Source organism: Mycotypha africana (genome assembly GCF_025528875.1).
Source record: "Mycotypha africana strain NRRL 2978 chromosome Unknown BDF20scaffold_7, whole genome shotgun sequence".
Classification (NCBI taxonomy): Eukaryota; Fungi; Mucoromycota; class Mucoromycetes; order Mucorales; family Mycotyphaceae; genus Mycotypha; species Mycotypha africana.
In genome coordinates, this window is record NW_026515731.1 from 1,380,424 (window position 1) to 1,404,883 (window position 24,460).

The window sequence follows — 24,460 nt, forward strand, 5'->3', positions numbered from 1 at the left end:
AGGCCTTTGAACAAAAGGGGTAAACAATAAGCTGGCCTTATTTCTTTGGCCACGACATTCTGCTTAGGAGAACATAATGAAAATTTGTTTTTCCGCATGCAAAAGCAAAATACACCAGGTCAACTTATAGTACTTATGCACCTGAACAATGTTGGTACAGCATTAGTGAGTCTATCAGCGAAAATTCAACAATAAATCTCTTTTTTTGTTCTCTTTCTTTTTTTTATCTTTTCGTTTCTCCTTCAGAGTTCTTTCTTTCATCTGTGTATTAGTTATCCCTTCAAAAGTTCAGATGTTTATTTTAATCGTACTTTTGTTTATGAAATTCTCACGTCAAGCATGACCTGAGATGGATAATGCAAGATACAATATGGGCATTGTAGATCATGTTCTCTGAAGTTTGGAAAAGATGATTAAAGTCTGCCATTCTGATGGTGCTTGTATTGATAACTTTATTGCCCCGTTTATTCAATAGATAACTGTTTGATATTTGGTTTTTGCCACTGAGCAACAGTTTATAATACTTTGTACGTACGATTCTATGAATATGCGGGTACACATAGCTTTCAACTGTTCAGATACCGAAACTAATATCATGCTCACAATAGCGAGTTTTAAGAGTCTTATCGTTGCTATGAATGACACAATGGTAACACTTGTTCCTTTTTCAAGAAGGAAGGCAACAAAATATTAGAAGATATATTGTTATCAGCTGATGGACATCAAATATGAAGGTAAAAAAAGTTATCAACCTGGTAGTCATTGTTTACGTTTGAGGCATAGATTCAAAGCAACGGTAAAAACCTACAGTTTTAACTTAACAACAATAAATATTCGGCGGAACGATTCCCAAATACTCGGCACAGAAAGAAGATTGTTCGCATCAAATGACTCCATCAAAAAATACGATAAGAATTATTTAATGAAAATTTTAACTTATGCCAATGATAAATGAGAGGAGTTGTGTTCCAAAACTATCCATCACACGTAACTTTAACATAATCAGAGATAATGAACCATTCCAGAACCTAGAAAAGGGCAAAATTGAAGAGTTAAGCAGGGCTATGAAAGCGAACAATATGAGTCATCGCGATAATGCAGCTTACCATCTAAACCATTATAATAGAACCAATTACGAATCGGCAGTCCGTTTGCAGACAATGTTCGCAGAATATCCTGTGCTAAAATCCCGCCGACTATAGCTGCTACTGGTGTCATCTCTGTATCGTATAAGGATGCCATATCGCTTATTTTTCGATACAAAGAATCCCATGAATTCTGTCAGTACACTGCCTGACCCATTCATCTTTTTCCCTCTATTTCAATACCTTATAAGACTATCGTCCAGTAACGTTGTATCTGTTATACCTATACTCTTGAAGAAATCAGGCTTACTATCAATAATAGCTTTGCTGTCGTCTGCAGTAGGTACACGAAGGTGTACTTTCTGAAATTTCATCAACACTATTCACATATTATATCAGTATTGAACATTTCACTAAATAAACATGTATAATTGTAACATCTTACTTAGAATGAGGAATGCCACTGGTGATATCCTTCGTCTAATGCTTTTCAACGTCATCATTGACCAATCTTTCTCTAAAGACTCCTTGAATGAATTGTATGTCACTGTTGTTGGTGTTTTAGTTACAATCGGTTCTTTGGATTTATCAAGATTGTTGGTTTTTTGTTCTCTATGTTAGAAATGAAGAAAGTATCAGCACAACAGCATAGCCTATGTATTGTCCCGCTCGAGTCCTTTATTACTCACAATATATATGTATGCTCTGTCAAGTCGCAGAAAATATATCCGAAGTGCCCAAATGCATCACCAGCATAAAAAGGCTTTCTAATCTTTCTTCTGATGCTGTTTACCCTGGACTGTTTCATGTGTAAGCATTAAGAGTAATTTATTCTAAGAAATGCGTCGATATACTCACAATTATATCATAATCTGAATGTATCAAGCAAACTACAGAGTAAGTTGTGAAGTAGTCATCTGGTTTATCTTTAATATTGTCTTGATCCACAATGACACTGACAAGTGGATTTAAATTTCTGATACTTGCTGCTGCTGCCTCTGCTTTCTGTATCAGAACTGTTGCGTTAGTCCTTCAACTAATAGTGGGCGTATATCATCAACGAATTAATTTGGCCTTACATTTTTTCCAACACTTGCTTCATTCAAGAAAAACTGAGCTCCTAGATCGTACTCTGTCACAGTTCCGTGATCAAGCAATGTTATGCTCGCGACACCTGCTAAAGCCAAGTTTTTACAGACTTCGTTACTCAATGCAGTAATGCCTGCAATGAGAATGGTTGCTTTGCCAATTCTATAGATTAGTTGTTTAGTTGTTTATTCCACCTTCCAAGGCAACTGATAGGAACGTGGTATACCTTTGTTGAGCATCAAGGCCCCAGAGCCTAATTTGTCGATCGTAAATAGCAGCTTCGTCTGTTTGAAAATTTTGGTCACTATACTGATGGCTTTAGTAACTGTCTCACTGACTCTTACCTTTAGTAATTTTGTCCACCATTGTTATAGGTTTATAATTGAAGCACGTAGAGAGCCATACTCAATAATCGAGTTTGAGGAAGCTTAAAGACTGAGCAGTCACTCATGTATATTGGGAGAGCTTCATTATGCATCGCGCGCGTAAAGACAGCTGTTAGGAAATCCTAGGTTCTAATACATTATACGGATCAATAAGTTTATTGAAACAAATTAGGGTATCATAGTGTTACGACGTTAATAGCAAAAAAAAAAAAAAAAAAAAATAAATAAAGAATAACAAAAAATGCATTATTGCACCACTACTTCTCGACGGTTTGAGTCATGCCCTTAAAATTGTGTCGACCTGAAATCAGCCAAAAGAAAACAGAGAAACACATAACAGCACCTATCATCAGAGATGACCAATTCATTGTCTCAGGAGTTATAGGGGACATAGATGGAATACAGAGAATTACACCGAAGAAAGTGACCCAGACAATACTGATAGCGTTGAGTATTAAACCAAGTCTTCCAAGATGGAATGGACCTTTCGGCATATTGTTTCTTGTCCAGATCAAGCGGCATAAAAGAGGAAGACCGTAAGAAATGTTGACCGCAATGACAGCTGTGCTCATGATAGCTTGCCAGTAAACAATAGAGCCAAAAGACGGCAAAATGATGAGGATACAAATCACAAGCTGCACTATCAAGCAGTTTGTAGGAATATTTCGCTTCCCCGAAATCTTATACAGGAACTTAGAGCCAGGTAAGACACCATCTCTTGCAAGACTCCACATAAAGGTAGCTCCCGCTAATATAGAATTACAAAGGGATCCAATTTGCGCGACTAATAAAATTACTAAAAAGAAGGCCGTTACAGCTGGGCTTCTCGTGGCACGTAAAAAGAAAGCTGCGATTGGCATATCAGTTGTGATAAGCTCATCAACATCTTGAATAGAGAATAATGTCGAAATAATAAGCGCAAAGCCTTGAACAATTGCTCCAATAACGCAAATGATAATGCCGCGAGGCGCTGTTTTAGCAGCATTGCGAGTTCCTTCCACAATTTGAGCGCCTGTTTCGTACCCAATAAGCGCCCAGCCTGCACTCTATTCGTAAACACAATTATTTTAGGTGTGTCAGAAACTGATCACTCTGTGTTACTAACTGCATTCAAAGCTTACCAATAGACCGATTAGAAACACCATACCGTTATTTTCATAACCTGTAGTGTTCATGAATTCTGTGAAAACCCACTTGGCTGAATTATGAGTAGGTGCCATGATGGGCACAGCAATAATAATGACCAATGTACCAATAAACACCCAAACAACTGTTTAAAAGATCGGTGCTTTGTTAGCTAATTTCTCTATGACTGTTTAGGCATGAAAATATTTACCCATGAACATATTCAAATAAGCACTGAATCTCAAGCCCATAATGTTATAAACTGTCCCTGCAGCAACCAAGGCGATATATAATCCAACTGATGCTCCTTGGCTGTCAATCTGCTTTACATTGAGTACATTGGCCATAGAATAGATGAAATCAGCGCCTGTCCACGCCAATGTCATTACCACAGCAATCAAACCAGTCAAATATGCGTAACCTGTTATCCATGCCATAACTATTGATGGAATTACAATAGATTGCGATTAACTTTTTGCTTATACTCTGCTTCAAGTATTGTAGAACCGATCGATAAACTGTTATGCACTTACATGGTCCCCATTTCTTGTTACTGAGCACGAGTGACCAAGAATAAACACCACCAGCCAAAGGGTAAGCAGAAATAACTTCGGACATAGAAATCGCAACGCACATGACAAATGGACAGACCACTATCCAAGCCCAAAATAAACTCGACGGACCGCCTGCACTGAGACAAGGACCAAACGAAACCATCCAACTTGGTAGCACAGCCATGGTCGAAAATGCAAACCCTGCTTGGACGAATAAGTTGATTTCTCGCTTGAATTCTTGCTTATAACCTAAATCTTGTAACCGTTGGGCATCTGCATCTAAGTTGTTGGATTCAAGATGTTCAATATTTAAGTTCTTCTCGTCTACTACGACTGTTTCTTCCATTATGGCTGGTTTCCCTTCCGATATCTACGTGTAAAAGAAAAGATTGAACCCAATGAATAAGCTGCACAAAATATGTAATATTATTCTACGCCCGCATTTGCATTGTTTATACAATTCTGCATGCCAATGAGCTGGGGGTAGATTATACTTCAATAATTTTTTATTCTTTTGATAGCTATTTACATTAGATTTGCTCATGATTATTGGCTCGATAGAGTGCGGATTCACGATCTGTTATTAGTACTTTGAAAAAAAGGTGGTTCGATTACTATTACTTTAACTGATGATGTTAGTGAGAAGGAAAAATTCAATAGCAACTTCAAATATGACAAAAATGTGGGTATTTATACAAATATTATTCAAATCTTCACTTATGTGAGAACTAACAAAATACATAATCTACGATTGTAGTGTTATCGAGTGCAACCCACTATCTGCCTTCACACACTCAAATTTCATGAATTTTGGGTTGATTCTGACATTGTCCAACGTGTCTGCGCACTATCGACATTCACATATCCTAACAATACCTCATTCTTACCTAAAAAGCACGCTCTGAACCATATTGGTACAACAGGCATAAGTCTGTATCCGTGTTACGTTCGCTGACAAATGTCATGAGAATTGAAAAGAACAGCCATAGCAAAAATGGTAATTTGCAACTTCAATTCAAAACAGATCGCACTACTTTAACTTTTTCGATTGTGAGAAAATGAAATTCACAAACAAACTGTATATCAAAACTCATACAGATTCATCACATAAAACTCTCTTTATAGCAGAATTCGATAATTATGCAAATAAACGCTACAGTTGACTTTAGCTTATATACCAGGCTCTATCCAGCTTACTTACTTAGAATGGCTTTATGCCATTTAATAAATCTGGTAACCAATCAAAAGCTGTTTAAAATCACGTTAATTAGAACAGAATATAATACAGTATTTTACCTTATATTTTAGACGATTTACAATTTTTAATGGACAATATACATTTTAATTTTAGATTTATTAAAAAATATTTTTAGAAAAGTCCATAGTATTTGGATATTTGGATACTCAATTATTCAGTGATATTCAAGCAGCATTAAGGATGACATACAATCGAACCCTAGAAATTAGTCTCTATCAGTAAGAAAGTCGCCAATAATGGTTTTATTGATGTTATCTTGCAATAGGACAAACTACAAAAAGCTTGACAACTTTTTTACTAAATGACGATGTGTTCCGAGACCAACAAGATATTCGTTGGTGCCTTTTTTGGACAAGAATTCCAAAAAAAGTTAACTTTGAATTGATTGACATCAAACCATTGATAGAGGGCTGATGGTCATAGTATAACAGATACCATAGCGGAATGGGATGGTTATATTAACTGTTGTCAATGTTTTTGTATGCGTTCATGGGTGACTTTCAAAGATAAGCACTATAAAATATATTGCTCTCTTAGAGTCAAATGTTGTCTCTTTCACTTTTATTTCACGTTTTTAAGATACATACTATGACCCATGTTCAAAACAATAATTTATGAAAAGAAAAAGCAAATTTTTGAAAAGAAAAAATCAAGTGCTGTTAATGGTAACTTGCCTTTTGAAAGCCTATATACCTGATCATATATATACGTAGAGATTAATCATCGTGTACTGTTAGATGTAACGTGTATTGATTGCGGTAAAGGGGGTCATTACACCCAACAATACTTTAAATGTCAATTGTATGAGACAGAAACTGCAGATCAAGGTAAGCACCTCATGTGGCTTCAAAAGTTGGTAAATTCATCGTTAGTAAGCGACCTCATTGTACCTATAGTTGGTTCGATAGGCAGAAAACGCAAACAGAACTTTGAAATCAAGAAGGAAAAGAAGAAAGCAAGGAAAGAGAATAATGAAGAACCGGATAAAGACAATACCTGTTGTACCAAATGCAAGCAACCAGGACATAAATCGGTGCGTTCTCCTCTGTGTCCTCAACATGTATTATCAAAGGCAGAGGTCTTTCAACATCATTTGGGAAGTAATTACAAGGCGTTTACAAGAAGGTTGCCTCTTGATAACTGCGTTTTTGGTGACTATCGCAACACATTCAAGTCAAAAGTTGTTGAAGCTTGTTCTGTTATCCGAAACTTGGTTCTTAGAGCCAAGCTCTTTGTGAATTATTACGTCTTGGAAAATGCCACTCTTGCTGAGCCAAAGTGTATTAAATATATCTTTACACAAAATTTCTGGTACTCTATGATACAGCTAGTGAATGGACAAAGACCAACAAATAGTAGGCTGATATCACAACAATTACTGAGCTCGTTTGATTCTTTTAAAACGACTTACCCTAAGATTGTCTTCCCTGTCAAGCTCTTTCCTGGACTTAGTCAAGCCATTACAGAAGCATGCACCGAAATTGCTACTTCCTATACGAACAGTATAGTGGAAAATTTTGAGGAGAAACTTCTCTATTTTTTGATATATAAAATACAAACGGCATTTGTGGTAAGTTGCAACTCAATATTACTTGGGGTCTTACATGAATTTTAAAAAAAGCTCTCATCTTGCGTAGTGTATGCCTTGGAAGCTTGTCAAAAAGGTCACAAGTGATTTCTGCTATCAAGAGATATGCCAAGGAAAACCTAAATGGCCAACTGATGACTACCTTACCAAAGATATAAAAGCAAAGATCCAAACCTTTTGTGAACCTTGGAAGAAGAAGCTGGGGAAGAAAGTGAACATGAAGACATTATCTGCTGATCCTGGGTCTTTCGTACCCTTTTTGTTATCTTTGAACGCAGAATTTGAGAGCGAACACGATGATCATAAACCATTTGACGTACGACGACGTCCTCTTCCAAAATTGCTATCCTTACTGCCAAAGGTTTCCGTTCAATGGAGGTTCATTACCTTGAGCGTGAACGCTCTGTCTTCTTTTGTGAAACGTTCTTTACCCCGCAATTACCAAAGCCAATTAGAGCTGTTTTTCCATGTCTTTGATTTCAAGAAACTCAGGTACAAAAGGTAAGCATACAGTTAATACGGTATGCAGTCGAGTATAATGTATGAGGTTTAACTTCTTGGGCACATGTAGTATCTCTGAACTTACACCGAATGGTGATAACAAAGAGCTCTTTGGTAATATTGTCAGAACGGATGGGTTTTCAGTTGACTTTCTTTTTTATAAAAGACAACAATCTGGCCATGGTGCCTCGTTCCAAAAATTTGACCTCACTCTTGATGATTTCTCTCTGGATGAAGTTGACAATACTTATTTACCTATTACCCTGGATCCCGGAAGAAAGTCTGTTTTTACTGCTGCTATTGGCCTTGAATATAACAGACAAGTGCGAAGATGCACTACATCCGAATACTATCATATGGCAGGGTCAACGAAATATTGTAAGAAATTGAACAGTATAAAAGCTGTTACAGGAATAGATCTAGTAGAAAGTCAAATCCCCTCGTCAAAGACCTCTCGTCTAGGAGTATATGAGGCGTTCACCAGTTATATGCTCAATAACTTAGACGCTCTCTTTAGTTTTTATGGACATGAAACAGCAAAGGACCGGTTTACGTTGTACCAAGGAAGGCAAAGAGCACCCGAAACTATGGCCAACATGTTGACTCATGGAACGGCCAAGTACAATCGCAAAAAGAGAAGCAAGGCAAGGAAGAGGAAAAAACAGCAGAAGAAGAAGAAGAAGAAAGGAAAGAATGTTGACAAACAGCCGCCAATTAAGTGAGTATCAATGAATTACATGTTCATCGTTTAGCTTACGCGCTGATTGATAATTTTTAGAAGTGACAAGAAGTGGAAGGCTGATAAGTACTCAGGATTCCCTAGAAGGGTACCATTGATTGTCTTTGGTGCTGGAATGTTTGGAAAAGATGTAGTAAAATTGAAAGGGCAAAGATGTGGTGTTGTCGGTAAACTTTTTGCAACTCTGAAGAAACGTGAAGCTGAAGGTCAATTGATTGTTGTCACAATCGATGAATTTAAAACCTCTAAAACATGCAGCCTCTGTTTCTATGATGATATGCAAATTGTTAATACCCCTGGATTCAAGGGTACCGGCGTTCTTCATTGCAAGCAATGTCTAAAGCTATGGCAGAGAGACATTAACGCCGCTATCAACATGATGACTATATCCCAAGCAGTTTGGTCTGGAGCGGGAAGACCCGACATTTTCAAGCCAGCGAAGAAGAAGAAATAATCGCCGTAATAAACACGGTTTTCCTTGTATTTCAAGGATTTAGATCATTACAGGTGAGGAATAGTACGGTTTTTTTTTCTTTTTTTTTTTTTTTGTTTCGCACTGCTAACAAGTTTTTGGAATTTGAATCATTGTTTAAACGGTTTATATTTTGGTCTACAACACAATTGCAACTCATCTAAAATGAAAATATTAATCGTCCAAAAAAAAATGTATTTCATCTAAAATATTAGTTAAAATACTGTAGCAGGCTCATTAATAGTAAACCACAAACATACAATTCTGCAACGTGCCAAAAGGGCATTTATTTGACAGTAATGTCTTGATCTATTTTTTAGAGGGCCCTAACCAGACTACATATGCTCCATTGTTAACTATAAAACTTCTTCGTTATTCACTGAGAAAGCAAATGTTGTATGATTACCGTTCTGTACAATATCTATAGAGTATTGTAATTGTAGGAGTTAACAAATTCATAGGGCGAGTTCTTGGAACTGCTGTATTTAAGGAGAATCATGCAACTGTAATCTTTAAGCTTTTTCTACGTAATTGCTTAGTATTTATCTACTTCAACGAATAATCGCAAACTCAAATAATGTGTGATGCGTTAAAAATTCATTTTATTAACTTTTATGAATACTCAATACAAGCATACTAGCGTGAGGCCGTTACAGTAATGCGCGATTACTAAGAATCAAACATGCGAAGGCGATTTCCCAGTGATAAACCTTGTGAACGGGGAAATACAATGAAGATGACGGAAGGAGCAAACAGCTTCAAGATAACTATATTTGAAGCTGAGAAATAGCAATACAATTCTTCATCACTTTATTTGTAAATTCGTAAAGAACTAAATTGAGCGCAGCTTATGAGGACAATAGCGTTAAGAAAATAAGTCTAATAGTGTTACTTCGAATGACGACGTCATTGGGCAAGTAATAGGCGTTTATACTATTAGTGCAGAACATAAAATTGATAGCTACTATATAAATCCTCTGAAGTGATTTACGCAGATCAGCGCGACAAAGAGTCTCGTACTGATGGTCAGCGAACTTCATCCCCACTATCATTCGCCAAATATCCCCTTTCTATTGCTCAAAAGATTCGAGTAAACAATTGAAGTGTTTAATAACTGTTAAGTTGATAAGATACTCAGTTTCTGATTGATGATTGGTATCTCATCTTTCAATATAGGTGTTTTCCCTACTAACTGATTAAGTTTCTTATCAAGTCGATAATATTTTTCTTCAGGATAACTGAGGAACGCGCCTTTCAGAGATCGTTTGCTGCGAGTTGATTCAAATACCGCAATTGGGTGACATCCTTTTTTGCACTGTTTGCATTTTTCAAATTTCTTTTTTTCTTTTGACTCCTTCAAATTCGAAAAACATACAATGGCTTCACTTTCAAGGTAAATAATGATATTAATAAAATATGTAATCAAACACACCACCTAACACATCTTATTGCTTTTAAGTCTTTTACCAAAACCCCGTCAATCTTTATCTTCTGCACCACAATCAGCACCTCAATTAGAGAAACAAATTCAAAAAATCGTTACAAAATCCAGTCAAAGTAAAATCCCACCTTATGGCCAGCGTAAAAATTTCAAACCAAGAGCACCCGAGGATTTCGGTAATGGAGGAGCCTTTCCAGAAATACATATGGCGCAATATCCTCTAGATATGGGACGTAAAGATAAAAGGGCCGTTGATCGGAAAGGGGGTGCTTTAACCTTAGAGGTTGATTCCGAAGGTCAAGTCAAGTATGACGCTATTGCTCGACAAGGTCACAGCGAAGATCGAATTGTTCACACTTCTTTCAAGGATATGGTACCTCTGAAAGATCGCAAAGATGTGGATGTAGATAAGCTTGTCATGGACAGACCCAGCGAGGAAGAAGTACAAAGCGTAGCTGAGAAAACGAAAGCAGCACTCGAAAAAATTGTCAACAGTAAAATTCAATCTTTAAAGCCCAAAAATATCGGCCCAGCCAATGGCAACGGCACCAATAAAGACCCCACCTATATTCGTTATACACCTGCCAATACTGGCAGTGGATTCAATTCAGGGGCGAAACAAAGAATTATTCGAATGGTAGATGCACCTGTTGATCCCATGGAGCCTCCTAGCCATTTGCATAAAAAGGTTCCCCGTGGCCCTCCGTCCCCGCCTGCGCCTGTTATGCACTCACCACCTCGTAAACTTACAGCTAAAGAACAAGCAGAGTGGGTCATCCCACCCTGTGTATCCAACTGGAAAAATACAAAAGGTTATACCATCCCTCTAGATAAACGTTTAGCAGCAGATGGACGAGGATTGCAAGAACTTACCATCAATAACAATTTTGCAAAGTTTTCGGAGGCTCTATATGCTGCTGATCGTCACGCTCGTGAGGAAGTTAGACAAAGAAATTTGATGCAACAGAAACTAGCGCAAAAACAAAAGGAAGCAGAGGAGGATAAGCTTAGACAATTAGCGCAGAAAGCCCGTGAAGAAAGAGCCGGTTTCAAGCCTTCTACATCATCTAAAGCAGCAGATGATGCGCCTGCTACTTCAAATAGGCCTACTGCCTCTTCACTCATGGTGGATTACGATAGTTCTGATGAATCGGCATCAGAAAAGTCTGAAAGTGAGGATGAGGAATCGATTAAGAACAGCTCAGAAGATGAGAGTGATGAGGAAGGCGCCAGAGCTCGTGATAAATTGAGAAGAGAGCGCCAAAAACAAAGAGAAAGAGAAATGCGCATGAGTAAGATGGGTACAGAGGCCAGGGCCAGACATCTCGCTCGGTAAGTACTCAATATCAAGTTTGAATTTATTATTGATTGATGCCAACAGTTTGATGTGTTGTATTCAATTGCAGGGAACAAGGACGTGATATTTCAGAAAAGATTGCTCTTGGTTTAGCTAAACCATCGCTCAGCAAAGACAGCATGTTTGATGCTCGATTGTTCAATCAATCCGAGGGTATCGGCTCCGGATTCAAAGATGATGACGGTAGGCTCCATTATATTTATCTGGTGCAATGTTCGTCGAACTAAAATGCTTGCTTTTTTCACTATTTAGCTTATAACACATATGATAAGCCATTATTCAATCAATCGTCAAGTTCGATTTATAGATTTAGAGGGGAAAACACAGAATCGGAAGTTCTAGGCAGCACTAACGTTGAAGATTTAGAACGGTCAATTCAACAAGATAAATTTGGCATGCGTAAAGGATTCCAAGGAGCTGAAGGCGGTGCTTCATCCTCAGCGGGTCCTGTTGAGTTTGAGAAAGAAATGTTAACTACCACGTCTTCATCCAAGGCAGCAGATAAAGACGTATTCGGTTTGGATACTTTTCTCAACAAAGCAAAGCAAGGAAAGAGAGGCCGTGATAGCGATAACGATGATAATGATAGACGAAAACGTTAAAAGAAATATCTCGAATCATCCAGTTTGTATTTCTCTTATCACGTATATTGTTTTTGTAAATAAAGTTTATTCTTGTCTATTTTCCGCGGATGCTTTACCACATGAACCTTTGGAGATTGTTCGGCTCGCTTACCCAAGTGAATGGCTTATATACAAATAAATAAATCGTAACAAAATTGACGATTAGGAAAAATATCATACCGACAATTAGGCGTCTAAGTTGGGAAGGTGGTGGTATGTTCACCATATAGAATAAGAAAGGACTGATAAAGTAACGGAATTCCAGCAATGGGGACGGGACCAACATCAGTATCAGGGTGAAGAGATAGCCTAATGTTACTAAAAGGCTAACATTTTTTACTGTAAAAAATAACATGTAAGTGGCGTTTTGGGTTTGTTACCATAAGAAATTTGTCATTTACCTAATGCTAAAAAGTTTATTTGACTACAAAAAATATACACCGGAGTCAAAAAATAGCGAGCTGCCCAATGCCGCCTATAAATCTTTTTCCATACGTAAAAGCTGTAATGTCTATTATCACTCAATAGAAATGGATGTTCATAGCTAAAGTAAAGATAGAAGATTAGGCATACATATATATATATATATATATATATATAATTGGTAAATACGGAAGCTTACGTGTATCTATACACAAGGTATAGCGCTATAGTAGTAGATAAGCAGCCGTAAACAACCCTAAAGACAGAGAGCATAGCAAGGTTAGCAATGAGTTGAACTTTATACTGAAAGTTATGATATAGTACAGACCTTCTGACAGAAATTTGGTAGATAATGCTTGAAAGCATCGCCCGGGAAATTGTCCAAGGTGCAGCAAAAAAGGTCAAAAATGACATGTAGTAAAATAGTTGAGGAAAGTGGAGACCGGCCACATGATTTGACTTATCTCCTAGAACGATCCCTTTATTCCATACCAAAAAGATGGAAAATAATACAATGCCCAACATAAACGTAATGACGTTTGGCAGAAGAAGAGGGAGATTATTGAAAGTCGCTATCACAAGGCTATAGATTGATTTGAATATTTGGGCTAATATTGAAGGTTAGTGGTGCGTTATTATAGATAATGAAAAAATTACTCACATGGTTGCTTGATAGTAGAGCATAGAGGGTTGTACAAAGCTGTTAATTGACTATTCTTGTGATCTTTCTTTTGAGCATTTGCCTTTTTAGTTAGGATGTTAATAATTGATATCATCATAAAGAGACCCAACCAGATAATGTTTGTTTGTCTAAATGTTAAAGATAATGTTCCAATAATGCCGGACAGGTGGTACATCTTCTTTGTCACACATAAATATGACAGTAACACCAAGAAGGTTGAGCCCGTGTCTGTGTAATATAAAAAATTGTAGAAATACCCAACAGGAAACCATGATAATGCCAAAGCGTACATCTGGGCTTTCCATTGAGATGTGGCAGTGCGTTGGGAGACCAAGGATAGAATCGTGAAATATAAACCAACGGAAAATAATATGTTCGTGAAACGCAATGCATTTACAGTACAAAAATCATAACCAAATAATCCACCCATATAAGCAACCGAGTTACTTGCTAGATACCTAATGGAAGGTCAATAATTCATATTGTCGATTTATCTCATTTTAATATTGTTTCCTTGACATACAATCCGGGTGGGGTTGTAAGTTTGGGGTCCCATTCTGTGTATCTGCCTCGACAATATTGCTGTGCCTGAGGAATATGAAAAATCTCGTCCTCACAACCACAAAAAAAAAAAAAAAAGAAATTTAGATCATTGACCCTGTATATTTGCTATCATTTTGAACAGAAAAAGGAATACCATATATGGATCAGGCACTTTATCATTTATCAGTTTTGCAAAACCATATAGACCAAGTACATGAAGAAGAAAAAACATGTCGAACATGAAGATGCACTTTGGCATTTAACATTGACCCTTAGTTTTTCTCTTCATCGTGTGTGTGGAGTTTCTTTTTTGAAAGTCCCATCAACACTTCTAGAAGGAACACGTTCAAATTTATTTCTATTGGTTGAAAATTGAGGAAACGTTAAATTGGGCTACCAAAAGGGTAGGCTCATCAATTTTGTCCTCTTTCCTTCCTTTTGACCATATTTTTTAAACTCGTATCAGCAAGCCTAGGTCGACTCACGGCTTATTTGATCAGCTACTACTACTACTACTACGAAAAAGGCTTCTTTCCGCTAAACTCTGCTCCTTTCTTACCTTGGTTAAACGGCTTTACTATTACTTATCATGGCAACAAACGAATCTATGGACTCTTTGCCTCCTTCAGCTAAGTTAGCCATGCTTCACGCCCAGGCTGCTAATAATGCTACCGTTACTGAGCCCACACCTGCTACATCCAGTCCCGCTGTTCAGGTTGAAGAAGACACTTTTGTTCCTTCGCCCGATGATCCCATAGTCATGGACAACTCTACTTTTGAACCTCTCATCGCCGGCGATTTCCCAGCACCGATTGGTAAGCCAGTATCCACGCCCAAGAAAGAACTCAAACCAAAGAAGAAAGAAAAACTTGATTTGAACTCGGAATCTGCTTTCCCTTCTCTCTCTGCTGTTCCTCGTACTTCTATTGCTACTGGTGGTGGCTGGTCATCCGCTGCTAGTTCGCGTGTCAAGTCTCCTCAAGTTGGCAACTCTCCTTCTCCCAATCGCCGATCTATGGCACCACCTGCTGCTGGCAGTAATAAAAAATCGTCATCTGCCACACAAATTACCGATGTTCTAGAATTGCCCGCTAATCAACAAATTGCCAACATGCCTAACAAACCTCTTGGTTTTAAAAGCAGTGCCGATGTTATTCAGCAAGTTATCAATAGAACAGGCACCAATATTATTGCTTCTACTAATCGTTCTGGTACTACTACATTCTTGATTCAGGGCGCTCCCGCTGAAGTCTCTAAAGCTAAACGTGAATTAGTTGCTGGTTTAGTGGTTAAGGTAACTTAGAAAAGACAAAATTGATAGGAAGTCATGAAGTTTTAACAAATAGAAAAAATATATATTTTGTTTAAATCGTCTAGCGAACTGTCGAAATTACAGTCCCTGCCTCTACAAAACGTTTCATCATCGGTGCAAGAGGCGCAACTTTGAAGCAAATTGAGGCCAAGTCCAGTACTCGTATCAATTTCCCTCGAAAGGAAGACGAAGATTTTAACATTGATGAAAATCCTGACGAACCTGTAACAGTCACCATTATGGGTGATGCTACTGGTATCAAGATGGCCAAGGAAGAAATTCAAAAAATTGTGGGTGAAAAGGTAAACGGGATAAGTAGAGATTTGGACCAAAAAAAAAGGGGATTATATGAGTACTTTTTATACCAACCTTTCTTTCTTTTTTTGCGATGAATTGTTCTTTAGGCTGCTAAGCAAACTATCAAGGTTGATAATCTCGACAGCAAATTTTACCTTTTCTTAGCCGGTCCTGACAATAACAATATTAGAAAGATTGAGGAAGAATGCAACGTTAAGATTAATATTCCAGCTATTATTGTAGAAGGCAATACTAACTGTGATACTGTCATCTCTATTTATGGTGATAAGGAAAAGGCCAATGCGGCTAAACAAGCTTTGGAAAAGAATTATTTAGAAATTGAGAAGAACAGTCGCACAGTTGCTATCAGTATTCCTAAGCGTCAGCACAAATACCTTTACGGTAAGAACGGTGAAAATTTGAAAGAAATCTTTGCAGAATCAGGCTGTACCGTTGAGCTTCCTACTTCAGATGATCCCTCTGAAAATGTCATCATTCGCGGTTTGGATGCTGACCTCGTCAAAGGCTTGACTGTTGTAATGGAAAAAGCACGTGCTGTACACGTTAGTGTTCTGGATTTAGCCGAAAACTATAAATCTACTGGTAGTGATGCCTTGCAAAATGCTCGTAATGCTTTGAAATACTTGATTACAAAAAAGAGTATCAAGAAGATTGAGGATGAGCACAATGTCCAAGTGGGTATACCTCGCTCTGATGAACTTGAAAAAGCCGTTAACTTGGAATTCGTCAGCAAGGTAGAAAAAGATGCTGCTTTGGCTCAACTAGCTGTCTCCAACATCGTACGTAATTTGACGCCTGATGTCTTCAGCCATGTCGATATCAAGCAATATCTTCATCACTATATTTGCACCAGCCACCGTGCTGCCCTCGAACGTATTCAATCTACGAACTCTGTGATCACCATTATACCGGAAGAAGAAGAGCAAACAGATAAACTATTGATTGTTTACGATGGCGAAGATAAATCTGCTGCTAAGGCTTCTCTTGAAGCTGCTGCTGCCGAATTAAATCAAGTTGTCGCTGACTCTTCTGATTACATCTCTAAGACGACCTCGATTCCTTCTAAGTTCCATGAATCCCTTCGTGGTCCAAGATATACTACTTTGAATGCTATTATTGGCGATTCGGATGTTGTTGTTCGTTTTGGTCCCGGTGATAAGGTTGAAGTCCGTGGCCTCACGAAGCAAGTCAATCACGTAATGACTGAACTTCAAAAAGCATTCAATATTGTCCAGGAAGAGGATTATAGCAAGCCTTATTCTACCGAGTTCTTCATTCCTTCCAACTTCTCCGCGCATATTATTGGTAAATCAGGTATGCACATCAATAAGATCAAAGATAAGCTCGGTGTCAAAATTGATATTGGGGAGAACAATAACAATGATAAAAGCGAAGAGAAGCCTTCTGGAAAGAAAGATAAGAAGGGAGCTGCTTCATCTGTTAAGGTGGTTATTCAAGGTCCCAAGATCAATGCTGAAAGTGCCAAGGATCACATTATGGCTCAAGTCCGTAATTTAGCCGATCAGGCCACACTCACTCTCAAGGTGCCTAAAGAATTTCATCGCTTGTTGATAGGTCCCAGTGGTCGTTATGTTAGAAAGCTTGAGGAGAAATACAACGTTCATATTCGTTTCCCTAGATCAAACCGTGGTGATGAAAGCCCCTCTAGCTCACCTGCCCCCACGAACCCCAATGAAATCACTGTTCGAGGCGGTAAGAAGGATGCTCAAGCTGCGAAGGAAGAATTAATGGAGCTCTATGAATATGAAAAGGAAGAGCAGGAAAAGAGAAAGGAGAGAGAACAAAAGCATAAAGAATACGAAGAAAAGCGTGCTGCTGAAGAAAAAAGAAGAGCTGAGGAAAGAGCTGCTAGAGAAGCTAGAGAAGCCGCCAAGGAAGCCGCTCGTGAGGCAAAGAAGGCTGAAAAGGAAGCTGCCGCTGCTAAGAATGAGTAAAGAACTTTCTTCTGGTTCAATTTTGTAATCATATTTTATTTCATTTCTTAATCGTTTTCTGCAACCTTATAACAAAAAAAGCATGTAAATCTCTCCACTACTTACTACATAAAATCATCCATTTGAAAAACGGAAAGAAAATAATGACGAATTGAATAGTTCAATTTTCATTAAAAAACCTTCTTGTTGATTGGTTACATCGAGTAAATATGCTGGCTGCATTGTTTTTGTAATGGGGATTTCTTTGAAAAAGCTTCGCTTTATTATTGCTCAAATAGATGTGGTAACAGATTTTTTTTTTTTTTTTGAGAGATTATTATCGCTTTCTGATAGACATGATGTGAAGTCGATCTCTTGTAACAACGTGAATCGTATATCGTATATAAATAAGCCTAACATGTTGTAGAACTGTCCATGTTATGTAATGGTGTTTCCATCGACTTGTTGACAGTAATACAAACGCAACATTGGATTCGGTTAAATTAAACGCTATGTCAAATTTGCTATATTTCTGGCAGGCTTACAAAGCGGGAATTCAAGGACAAATTGCCATGCCATTCTCGGGAAGGTGTGAATATCGAAACCTTTGATTTGATTCTTGGGTGAGGTTTGCTTGATGATTACTTCATGGTAGCAGAAAATCAGTGAATTCTGATCATCTTTCTGTATTTTTTCGATAGCACTTTCGCTACATTGCTCTGATATATCGAACTGATAAGACCAATATATGAGCAGGTATCCGTGAATGTATTGGCTGTTATATTAGATTTTTGCACCTTAAATTACAAATTTAAAAGTACATTTTATTGAGGAAAGTGGTTTAGATGTAAAAGTGAGAAAATTTCATTTCAATAGAAATTAGAAAATTACATTAATTGAGTAGTGTCTAAAAGTAAAGTCAAAGTACAAATACAAAATGTAAGTGAAAGGCGTTAGTCTAGCGTAAAAAAAAAAAAAAAAATCGTATTAAGTTTTTTTTTGCTGGCTGTTTTAAACAGTTTCACAATGCTTAGAAGATTGGCATTGTATCACATCCTCAGTCGCCAACTCTTTGTCTACATCCATGAAGTCGCCTTCTCTTCTTTCATGATCTTCATAGGTTGCAGTGACGGAACGCCTTTGACTGGGTTTCTTTTTTGACACCAATTCGATTTCACGGATAATATCGTTATCATATGGATTGTATTGGTGAAGATAATGATTAGCGACCATGCGGGGTAGGAAGCATGTAATGATGGTTAACATAAGCATAAGCCAATATGCCCCAGAACCAAACAGTCGAATGTGACCAGCAAAAATAAACGTATTAAATTGAGAATAAATACACACAAAAACATAATACACCAGAATGGATATGGCAATGATGAACACTTGCAGCCAAGTAAAACTGTATAGACATGTAGCAACAAAAAAATTGGCTACACAAACAGAGATGCTAGAAATAATGGTACCGATCTCATACAGGCCGTTCGCATCAAATCCATGAGAGTCAATAGGGCCTCCTTTAAGTAGCATATAAGGGAAGAAAAAGCAAACAGCAGACTGATAAATTGAGTCCAGTGTTGTAAGCCAGAATCGCCATACTTTGAACTTGTCATTCCTTAAACCCATGCGGTATAATTGTGGATACTTTAAGGAGAGACTTGCATTAAGATCCTGATCCCAAATAGCCATAGCTATTATGGGAAGTGAGGTAAATACCAAATTGTAAAGCGTTATTAAAACATAATCGTAAATCATAGAACCATTAAATCTATTGTTGAATGTATTGGATTAATATTAGTCAAGCTTGTTCTGTAGAAAAAAGTTTATGTAAAGGTACTTACTGGCAGAAACACTGATACCAGAATAAGACAAATGACCAGACAATATTTTTGAAAAAGAAACCCATAATCATTTCAGATATACGCAGGTAAGACCATCTTCCATGAACAAGTAACAGCTTTTTCAAAAAGCGAAATTGAGCAATAGCATAATCTGAAGCCATAACCGCTTGCCTGCCTTCGACACCTGAAATTCCGATGCCAACATTGGCTTCTTGAATCATCGAGACATCATTAGCACCATCGCCGATAGCCAAGGTCATTACCTTCAATTTCTTTTTAACAAGAGATACAACTTGGGCTTTTTGCATTGGACTTACACGACAACAAATAACACTAGCGCAACGCATACCGATAGCAAGCAGTTTATCAGACGTGGCTTCCTGCAAAGCGTACTTCAATGTTGTTCCATCAATAACAAGCGCGTATTTTCTGCTACTTGTTTCATCTGTCATGGTAGCTTCACCTTTGTCGATTCGCCGAAGCGTATCTTTTAACAATTGTGCTGTTTCCACACGATTGTTGGATTTTAAAACGAGCAACTCCATATCCGTAGTGAGAAGATTACAGGCAAATCCGATATTGATAGCTGTTTCGCTTTTATCGCCAGTGAGAACCCAAAGCTTTATGCCGGATTTGGCTAATTCAGCGATTGTCTCAGGCACACCCTCTTGCAATCTATCTTCAATGGCTGTTCCTCCCATTAGTAGCATATTTTGTTCAATTTTTTCGTTAACGGCATCCAAACGTTCTTCTCGGTTGTAGATACTTGCTGCAGCCTCCTGGTACTTTTTATTCCATATTCTATATTCTTTCTCGGAAATAAACCGATACGCAATACATAATGTACGTAAACCTAAAAGTAGTTTTCAAATATCGTTATTCATTGCTTAACAAATCGCTTCAATTTTCTCTTCCCCTACCTTCGTTTGCAAACTGTTCTAAATGCTGTAAAGTAGTGCTTTTCAGATTATCTTGCGCTTGCTTTAAATCTGTTTGGTCACCGAACTCAGTGCACAGACGCTCATAAATAACAGAATCAGCGCCTTTACATAGCAGGACAATACGGTCGCTATCTGCAGGCTTGACAATGACACTCATGCGTTTCCTCGTCGAATTAAACTCCAAAACATTTAATAAAGTGAAAATTTTTTGCTCGCCTTTAATACTCAAATACAGCTTGTTGCTGTCACGGCCTAAAAACACGAATCCCATATCCCTAGCTGTTGCTACCAATGCTGCTTCATCCGGTGATTGAGCCTTATATTCTATATGGTTCTTGTTGGCTTCATCAAGACGTTCAGCTATGACAGTGTGACATAGAGCTAAGCTTTGGAAAAAGTGGGTAATGGCATTTGCCTGTTGTTGTTGCTTCGCATCGCCCTTTTCCGCATTACACAAATCATCAAATAGTTCTGGCGCAACAAATGTTGGATTCGGCCCAATATATGGATTTTTGAAAAGTTGGCTTTGTTTGTTCAACATTTCGTCTTTGAACTCTTCAATCTGGTCAGCTGTATACAGCTCTGAATTCTGAAAAATACCACTACTACTATCAACGTAAGTCAAATACCGTTCTTTGCATTAGTTACTGAAAATATGTGCTTTTTTGTTGCAGATTGTTGCCCATCATACCTTTTTAAAGCGCCATGCGTCGCTTCGGTCGTCCCTAAACCGTATTTGACGCCATCAATGGTACATTTTTTAAACTCCATAACATTCTGCGTCAATGTTCCTGTTTTATCTGAGAATATGTATTCAATCTGTCCTAGATCATCAGAAATATTCCAAGTTTTTGGTATACATGGCGTATCTGTTTGTGAATGGTACATTTCTAGGTCTGCAAAAATGAAATAAGCCTGAATGTTGCATAGAGAATAGAAAATTAAGAGTTGTATAGGTATATGTTTAGCAATAAAAACTATAAATATGATAAATATTTTTTACTTACAGCTAATGTTTTAACAATTTCTACAGAGATGTATAACGAGATAGGCACAATATTCTGATATAGAATCAAAGTAACCCTACAACTCTATAGTAAGTATAAATCAAATTGGAACGATCAAAAGGATTGCAACGTAATTACCAGAATGTAACAAATCCCGAATATGATGCGCTCGCTTTTTCAATACCATAATCGAAATATCTTGACGAACCATTGTTATTAAATTGAACACTGTCCATTATAGAACTGATAATGCATATTGCTGCCAGAATGCCAAAATTGGCAATTACCTACAATAATATAAAACCAAAAGCTAAGTGCTACGAAGGAAGAGATTACTTGAAGGGTCTCAATATTCGAATTTACATGAGGATTGGTTGCCTTCGCCAATTTACTACGCTTGGACGGTGTACGACCCGAGTTTAACATAATTTTTGTGTCATTTCCTGTATAGACAACAATGCCAATTGCCCATTTTGTATTCCGTAGTACGCAACCTCTCAAAAGAATATTGTTATAAGTTACTGCATCTGCTTTTTCATGCGATACACCTGAGTGACGACGCTGGACTGTATATTCAGCTTCATCCTCATCTACGATTTGCCAACGTAACACAGCATTGTACTGATAAATGTTGACATGCGGTGGTTCACTTTCTATGTAAAACCGCGCTTGTTCACAATCAAATTCGTTACGAATACCAGCTGTGCCTGGTAAACCCTGACGTTGCTTTAAATTCGTCTCGCCATCCAAATTCTGTGTCTCGACGTAACATATATTATCTGTCTCAGATGTAGATAGAATGACAATATCAGCAGGAATATTATCATTATTTTCCAGTTTGACATAGTCACCAACATTAAGATTCTTCCATTTCACAGTATCCCATTTGACATGACTACTCGTGATAGGATTCTCTTCTGTCTTTGGACTCGTTATTGTCGTATACATGCTATTTGTTACTGATCTACCGCTTGTAATTGGTTGCAAAGGATACGATAAATGGGTATTGTTTACTTGATTATCTTGCGGATACTGTTCTGATGAATTCGAAGGAGCTGTTGCTGTATTTGAATCTCTCGTAGATGTACGATAAAGTACAGAATGAGGAATTGCGCCAGGTCGATAAGGCTTTCTTATTCTAGGAGTGAGTTGTATGGCTGTGCTGCTATTATTTCTGCTGAATATACTGGAAACACCTGATCGAATGGTATTAGACCGTTTTCGAACGGATGTCATGATTGATTGTTTCGCGGTTGCAGGACGTGGGCTGCTGTCATTGTTGTCGTTATTGCTATTGCCATGGCTATTGCTATTATTCTCATGCAGATGTTCGATTTCAGTCAGTGGTCTTCGATCTTCAAAGGACGTTTGGAAAGATTGATTAGACACTCCTTTTTTGTCAGTGGGTGTTGTAGGAGTTGCTGACTTAATGACTACAGAATAACTTGGCTTTGAATGTCTATAAATATGCGCATATCGATTCTCTGAGCCTGATAAAACTGAGAAAAAGCCTATGATTATATGCAAAAAATGCCATGTGCCTTTCTTCACCTCAGGAACATTGAGGTTTTTCCAATTTGACAGTCGTAATACTTCTGAATTATTTACTTTGATATCGCTCTGGTTTCTCTTCCAATCTTCTATAGCATCCTTTATGCCGGTAATAACAAGAATACATATCAAAGGGAGCGCGGAAACAGCAGGTTCTGTCACTCCGAACAAAGGTATACACTGCAAGATAACCAGAAATAAAAAATACAGGTTTGCTACATTTCGGAACTGTTCAAAAAGATTCTTCGGGACGAAAGAAATAGGGGTATATTTAGCTGTACGGACACGATTGCTGGCATAATTATGATGGATCTGATTTCCACTGCTATCATACTCTGAGGCAGGCAGAGGCATGTTGACGTAAATGTATCTTTTGCTTTGCATGTAAGAAGTTGAGGTCTCTGTACGTTTCAGCTGCGACCCATCATTTGTCGCATCATCATCCTCATCATCATAAGCCTCTTGTTTGTCCTTTTTTTTTTTATTTCTCGAGAATAAAGTGACGGGAATTATTTTCTGCAACATATTCATCGCTTTTATACTATTGAGTTCAAAAATATGTACACAGGTTGATATCTATTTAGACACTAGGCTCGTCTTTTAGTATTAGAATGAAAGAAAAAGTCATATAAACGAGAGAAGGAAAAGCAATTGAAGACGAAGAAAAAAAAAAGAAAAAAAAAAAAAAGAAAAATGTTGAAGGGATGGAAAGAAAAAAAAAAAAATAACATAAAACTCGATGAATGAGAATTGACCTTGATAACAAAAGGACTCTTTCACTATGTTACAGGCGACACTTTTTATGTGCTGTACCACGTGGAAAAGTGATATTTTACAGTTTATCCATGAACTTTTCCCCTTTGTTCGGGTAAACACACTCACCGTGCTCAATTAGATCTGCTTTAGATCAGTTTTCTGTCATACTTTTGACATGGCTCGAAAATGAATTTATTCTAACGGTTTCAACCTCAGAACTGTGTTTGGCTCTTCTATTCAGCTGAATCGAAGGTTCTTACGATATATAATTGCGAGCTCAAGCTGTACATGGTTCTCATTATATGCAATGGCGTAGAGGAATATCTGTATGCCAAAAGTAACAAAATACGTTCTGAGTAGTAATTGCTACTATGTTTTAATTGACATGGTTGTTTGATTTGCTGCGGATAAATTTTGTCCGCCCAAATCGCCATTTCAACTCACAAATCAGGTACAGAAGATCGAAAAATTGTCAATGGTTTAACTTATTTCAGTCAAGCTTGGGTTTCTATCACAAGCCAGAAAGACGTAGTAACGCAAATGATTTTGATTTAAGTTATTCAAACTGAACGGCAGATACACAAAATCATTTAATCCTCTCAAACATCCCGCTTAAAAGTTGCAGGTCTTACATAAACCACGGAAAAGGTCTTCCAATCGAAACATTAACATTAAGTAATTGTTCGCAAATCAACTAAGAAGGTCGCGGACAAGCACATCTCTGTTTCTCATTGTCAATATCTCGACCTCTGAACGCCGCTATTTCTCAAACTCTTTACACTTTCTACTTTAACTTTCGAAACAAAGATCACAGAATCCAACCTAATTTGTTCTAGATTGTATAACCATTGGCATTTGTACTGGAAGTCAGCGGATAATCATATGCATGTGGTTGTCTGTCATGAAGCAATCGTATATAAATCAGTTT

At 37.6% G+C, this 24,460-nt stretch overlaps 13 protein-coding genes across 13 annotated transcripts; 7 read left to right on the forward strand and 6 right to left on the reverse strand.

The window, feature by feature from the left end:
• Nucleotides 1–1,008: 1,008 nt before the first annotated feature.
• On the reverse strand, nucleotides 1,009–1,820 carry BDF20DRAFT_615124 (uncharacterized protein). Its single transcript, XM_053075880.1, has 4 exons — nucleotides 1,775–1,820; nucleotides 1,531–1,697; nucleotides 1,329–1,464; nucleotides 1,009–1,246 (listed from the first exon to the last, which is right to left on the reverse strand). The coding sequence occupies exons 2-4, from the start codon at nucleotides 1,586–1,588 to the stop codon at nucleotides 1,063–1,065; spliced, it is 378 nt and encodes a 125-aa protein (XP_052935041.1). The 5' UTR covers nucleotides 1,589–1,697; nucleotides 1,775–1,820; the 3' UTR covers nucleotides 1,009–1,062.
• Nucleotides 1,771–2,456, reverse strand: BDF20DRAFT_822661 (uncharacterized protein; the record flags this gene model as incomplete). The annotated part of the gene is made up of 4 exons (XM_053077724.1): nucleotides 1,771–1,884; nucleotides 1,944–2,090; nucleotides 2,165–2,336; nucleotides 2,401–2,456. Coding segments are annotated over 4 exons (489 nt in total), but the record flags the coding sequence as incomplete, so codon positions are not given.
• Nucleotides 2,457–2,817: 361 nt separating this feature from the next.
• On the reverse strand, nucleotides 2,818–4,032 carry BDF20DRAFT_821898 (amino acid/polyamine transporter I; the record flags this gene model as incomplete). Its single annotated transcript, XM_053077650.1, has 3 exons — nucleotides 2,818–3,606; nucleotides 3,682–3,830; nucleotides 3,897–4,032. 3 exons carry the CDS (start codon nucleotides 4,030–4,032, stop codon nucleotides 2,818–2,820), a joined length of 1,074 nt encoding a protein of 357 aa, XP_052935043.1.
• On the reverse strand, nucleotides 3,638–4,684 carry BDF20DRAFT_615166 (uncharacterized protein). The gene is made up of 2 exons (XM_053075881.1): nucleotides 3,897–4,684; nucleotides 3,638–3,830 (listed from the first exon to the last, which is right to left on the reverse strand). Exon 1 carries the CDS (start codon nucleotides 4,583–4,585, stop codon nucleotides 4,046–4,048), a length of 540 nt encoding a protein of 179 aa, XP_052935044.1. The 5' UTR covers nucleotides 4,586–4,684; the 3' UTR covers nucleotides 3,638–3,830; nucleotides 3,897–4,045.
• Nucleotides 4,685–5,885: 1,201 nt separating this feature from the next.
• On the forward strand, nucleotides 5,886–6,095 carry BDF20DRAFT_879350 (uncharacterized protein; the record flags this gene model as incomplete). The annotated part of the gene is made up of 1 exon (XM_053081559.1): nucleotides 5,886–6,095. A coding segment is annotated over one exon (156 nt), but the record flags the coding sequence as incomplete, so codon positions are not given.
• BDF20DRAFT_879351 (uncharacterized protein) lies at nucleotides 6,082–6,451 on the forward strand (the record flags this gene model as incomplete). Its single annotated transcript, XM_053081560.1, has 2 exons — nucleotides 6,082–6,162; nucleotides 6,235–6,451. Coding segments are annotated over exons 1-2 (174 nt in total), but the record flags the coding sequence as incomplete, so codon positions are not given.
• A 166-nt stretch (nucleotides 6,452–6,617) lies between these two features.
• On the forward strand, nucleotides 6,618–7,386 carry BDF20DRAFT_804349 (uncharacterized protein; the record flags this gene model as incomplete). Its single annotated transcript, XM_053076465.1, has 2 exons — nucleotides 6,618–7,067; nucleotides 7,135–7,386. Coding segments are annotated over 2 exons (702 nt in total), but the record flags the coding sequence as incomplete, so codon positions are not given.
• A 241-nt stretch (nucleotides 7,387–7,627) lies between these two features.
• On the forward strand, nucleotides 7,628–8,308 carry BDF20DRAFT_823007 (uncharacterized protein; the record flags this gene model as incomplete). Its single annotated transcript, XM_053077760.1, has 1 exon — nucleotides 7,628–8,308. The coding sequence occupies one exon, from the start codon at nucleotides 7,628–7,630 to the stop codon at nucleotides 8,306–8,308; it is 681 nt and encodes a 226-aa protein (XP_052935048.1).
• Nucleotides 8,309–8,402: 94 nt separating this feature from the next.
• BDF20DRAFT_879367 (uncharacterized protein) lies at nucleotides 8,403–8,710 on the forward strand (the record flags this gene model as incomplete). The annotated part of the gene is made up of 1 exon (XM_053081561.1): nucleotides 8,403–8,710. A coding segment is annotated over exon 1 (226 nt), but the record flags the coding sequence as incomplete, so codon positions are not given.
• Nucleotides 8,711–10,156: 1,446 nt separating this feature from the next.
• Nucleotides 10,157–12,265, forward strand: BDF20DRAFT_879375 (SKIP/SNW domain-containing protein). The gene is made up of 4 exons (XM_053081562.1): nucleotides 10,157–10,190; nucleotides 10,257–11,570; nucleotides 11,645–11,778; nucleotides 11,848–12,265. Exons 1-4 carry the CDS (start codon nucleotides 10,174–10,176, stop codon nucleotides 12,195–12,197), a joined length of 1,815 nt encoding a protein of 604 aa, XP_052935050.1. The 5' UTR covers nucleotides 10,157–10,173; the 3' UTR covers nucleotides 12,198–12,265.
• Nucleotides 12,266–14,288, reverse strand: BDF20DRAFT_879383 (alpha-2-glucosyltransferase Alg10). The gene is made up of 7 exons (XM_053081563.1): nucleotides 14,021–14,288; nucleotides 13,847–13,935; nucleotides 13,303–13,781; nucleotides 12,970–13,249; nucleotides 12,841–12,897; nucleotides 12,620–12,762; nucleotides 12,266–12,557 (listed from the first exon to the last, which is right to left on the reverse strand). Exons 1-7 carry the CDS (start codon nucleotides 14,123–14,125, stop codon nucleotides 12,292–12,294), a joined length of 1,419 nt encoding a protein of 472 aa, XP_052935051.1. The 5' UTR covers nucleotides 14,126–14,288; the 3' UTR covers nucleotides 12,266–12,291.
• A 167-nt stretch (nucleotides 14,289–14,455) lies between these two features.
• Nucleotides 14,456–17,451, forward strand: BDF20DRAFT_822811 (uncharacterized protein; the record flags this gene model as incomplete). Its single annotated transcript, XM_053077742.1, has 3 exons — nucleotides 14,456–15,160; nucleotides 15,244–15,480; nucleotides 15,583–17,451. The coding sequence occupies 3 exons, from the start codon at nucleotides 14,456–14,458 to the stop codon at nucleotides 17,449–17,451; spliced, it is 2,811 nt and encodes a 936-aa protein (XP_052935052.1).
• Nucleotides 17,452–18,385: 934 nt separating this feature from the next.
• BDF20DRAFT_959906 (uncharacterized protein) lies at nucleotides 18,386–23,433 on the reverse strand. Its single transcript, XM_053084934.1, has 7 exons — nucleotides 21,589–23,433; nucleotides 21,364–21,512; nucleotides 21,226–21,301; nucleotides 20,910–21,133; nucleotides 20,198–20,823; nucleotides 19,278–20,130; nucleotides 18,386–19,204 (listed from the first exon to the last, which is right to left on the reverse strand). Exons 1-7 carry the CDS (start codon nucleotides 23,305–23,307, stop codon nucleotides 18,442–18,444), a joined length of 4,410 nt encoding a protein of 1,469 aa, XP_052935053.1. The 5' UTR covers nucleotides 23,308–23,433; the 3' UTR covers nucleotides 18,386–18,441.
• Between the last annotated feature and the right edge of the window lie 1,027 nt (nucleotides 23,434–24,460).

Excerpts from the sequence above, each read along its gene's own strand:
- BDF20DRAFT_879375 (XM_053081562.1), top strand. Across the intron at positions 11,571-11,644 it reads AGGGCCAGACATCTCGCTCG|GGAACAAGGACGTGATATTT; the intron begins GTAAGTACTCAA and ends ATTCAATTGCAG. Across the intron at positions 11,779-11,847 it reads CGGATTCAAAGATGATGACG|CTTATAACACATATGATAAG; the intron begins GTAGGCTCCATT and ends TTCACTATTTAG.
- BDF20DRAFT_615124 (XM_053075880.1), bottom strand. The coding sequence starts at position 1,588 with ATGATGACGTTGAAAAGCATTAGACGAAGGATATCACCAGTGGCATTC. Across the intron at positions 1,465-1,530 it reads AGTGGCATTCCTCATTCTAA|TGTTGATGAAATTTCAGAAA; the intron begins GTAAGATGTTAC and ends ATATGTGAATAG. Across the intron at positions 1,247-1,328 it reads CTGGACGATAGTCTTATAAG|CGATATGGCATCCTTATACG; the intron begins GTATTGAAATAG and ends TCGAAAAATAAG.
- BDF20DRAFT_879383 (XM_053081563.1), bottom strand. The coding sequence starts at position 14,125 with ATGCCAAAGTGCATCTTCATGTTCGACATGTTTTTTCTTCTTCATGTA. Across the intron at positions 13,936-14,020 it reads AAGTGCCTGATCCATATATG|GACGAGATTTTTCATATTCC; the intron begins GTATTCCTTTTT and ends TGTGGTTGTGAG. Across the intron at positions 12,558-12,619 it reads AATAAACTTTTTAGCATTAG|TAAAAAATGTTAGCCTTTTA; the intron begins GTAAATGACAAA and ends TATTTTTTACAG.
- BDF20DRAFT_615166 (XM_053075881.1), bottom strand. The coding sequence starts at position 4,585 with ATGGAAGAAACAGTCGTAGTAGACGAGAAGAACTTAAATATTGAACAT.
- BDF20DRAFT_959906 (XM_053084934.1), bottom strand. The coding sequence starts at position 23,307 with ATGAATATGTTGCAGAAAATAATTCCCGTCACTTTATTCTCGAGAAAT. Across the intron at positions 20,824-20,909 it reads ACGCATGGCGCTTTAAAAAG|TAGTGGTATTTTTCAGAATT; the intron begins GTATGATGGGCA and ends CGTTGATAGTAG. Across the intron at positions 20,131-20,197 it reads AGAACAGTTTGCAAACGAAG|GTTTACGTACATTATGTATT; the intron begins GTAGGGGAAGAG and ends AACTACTTTTAG.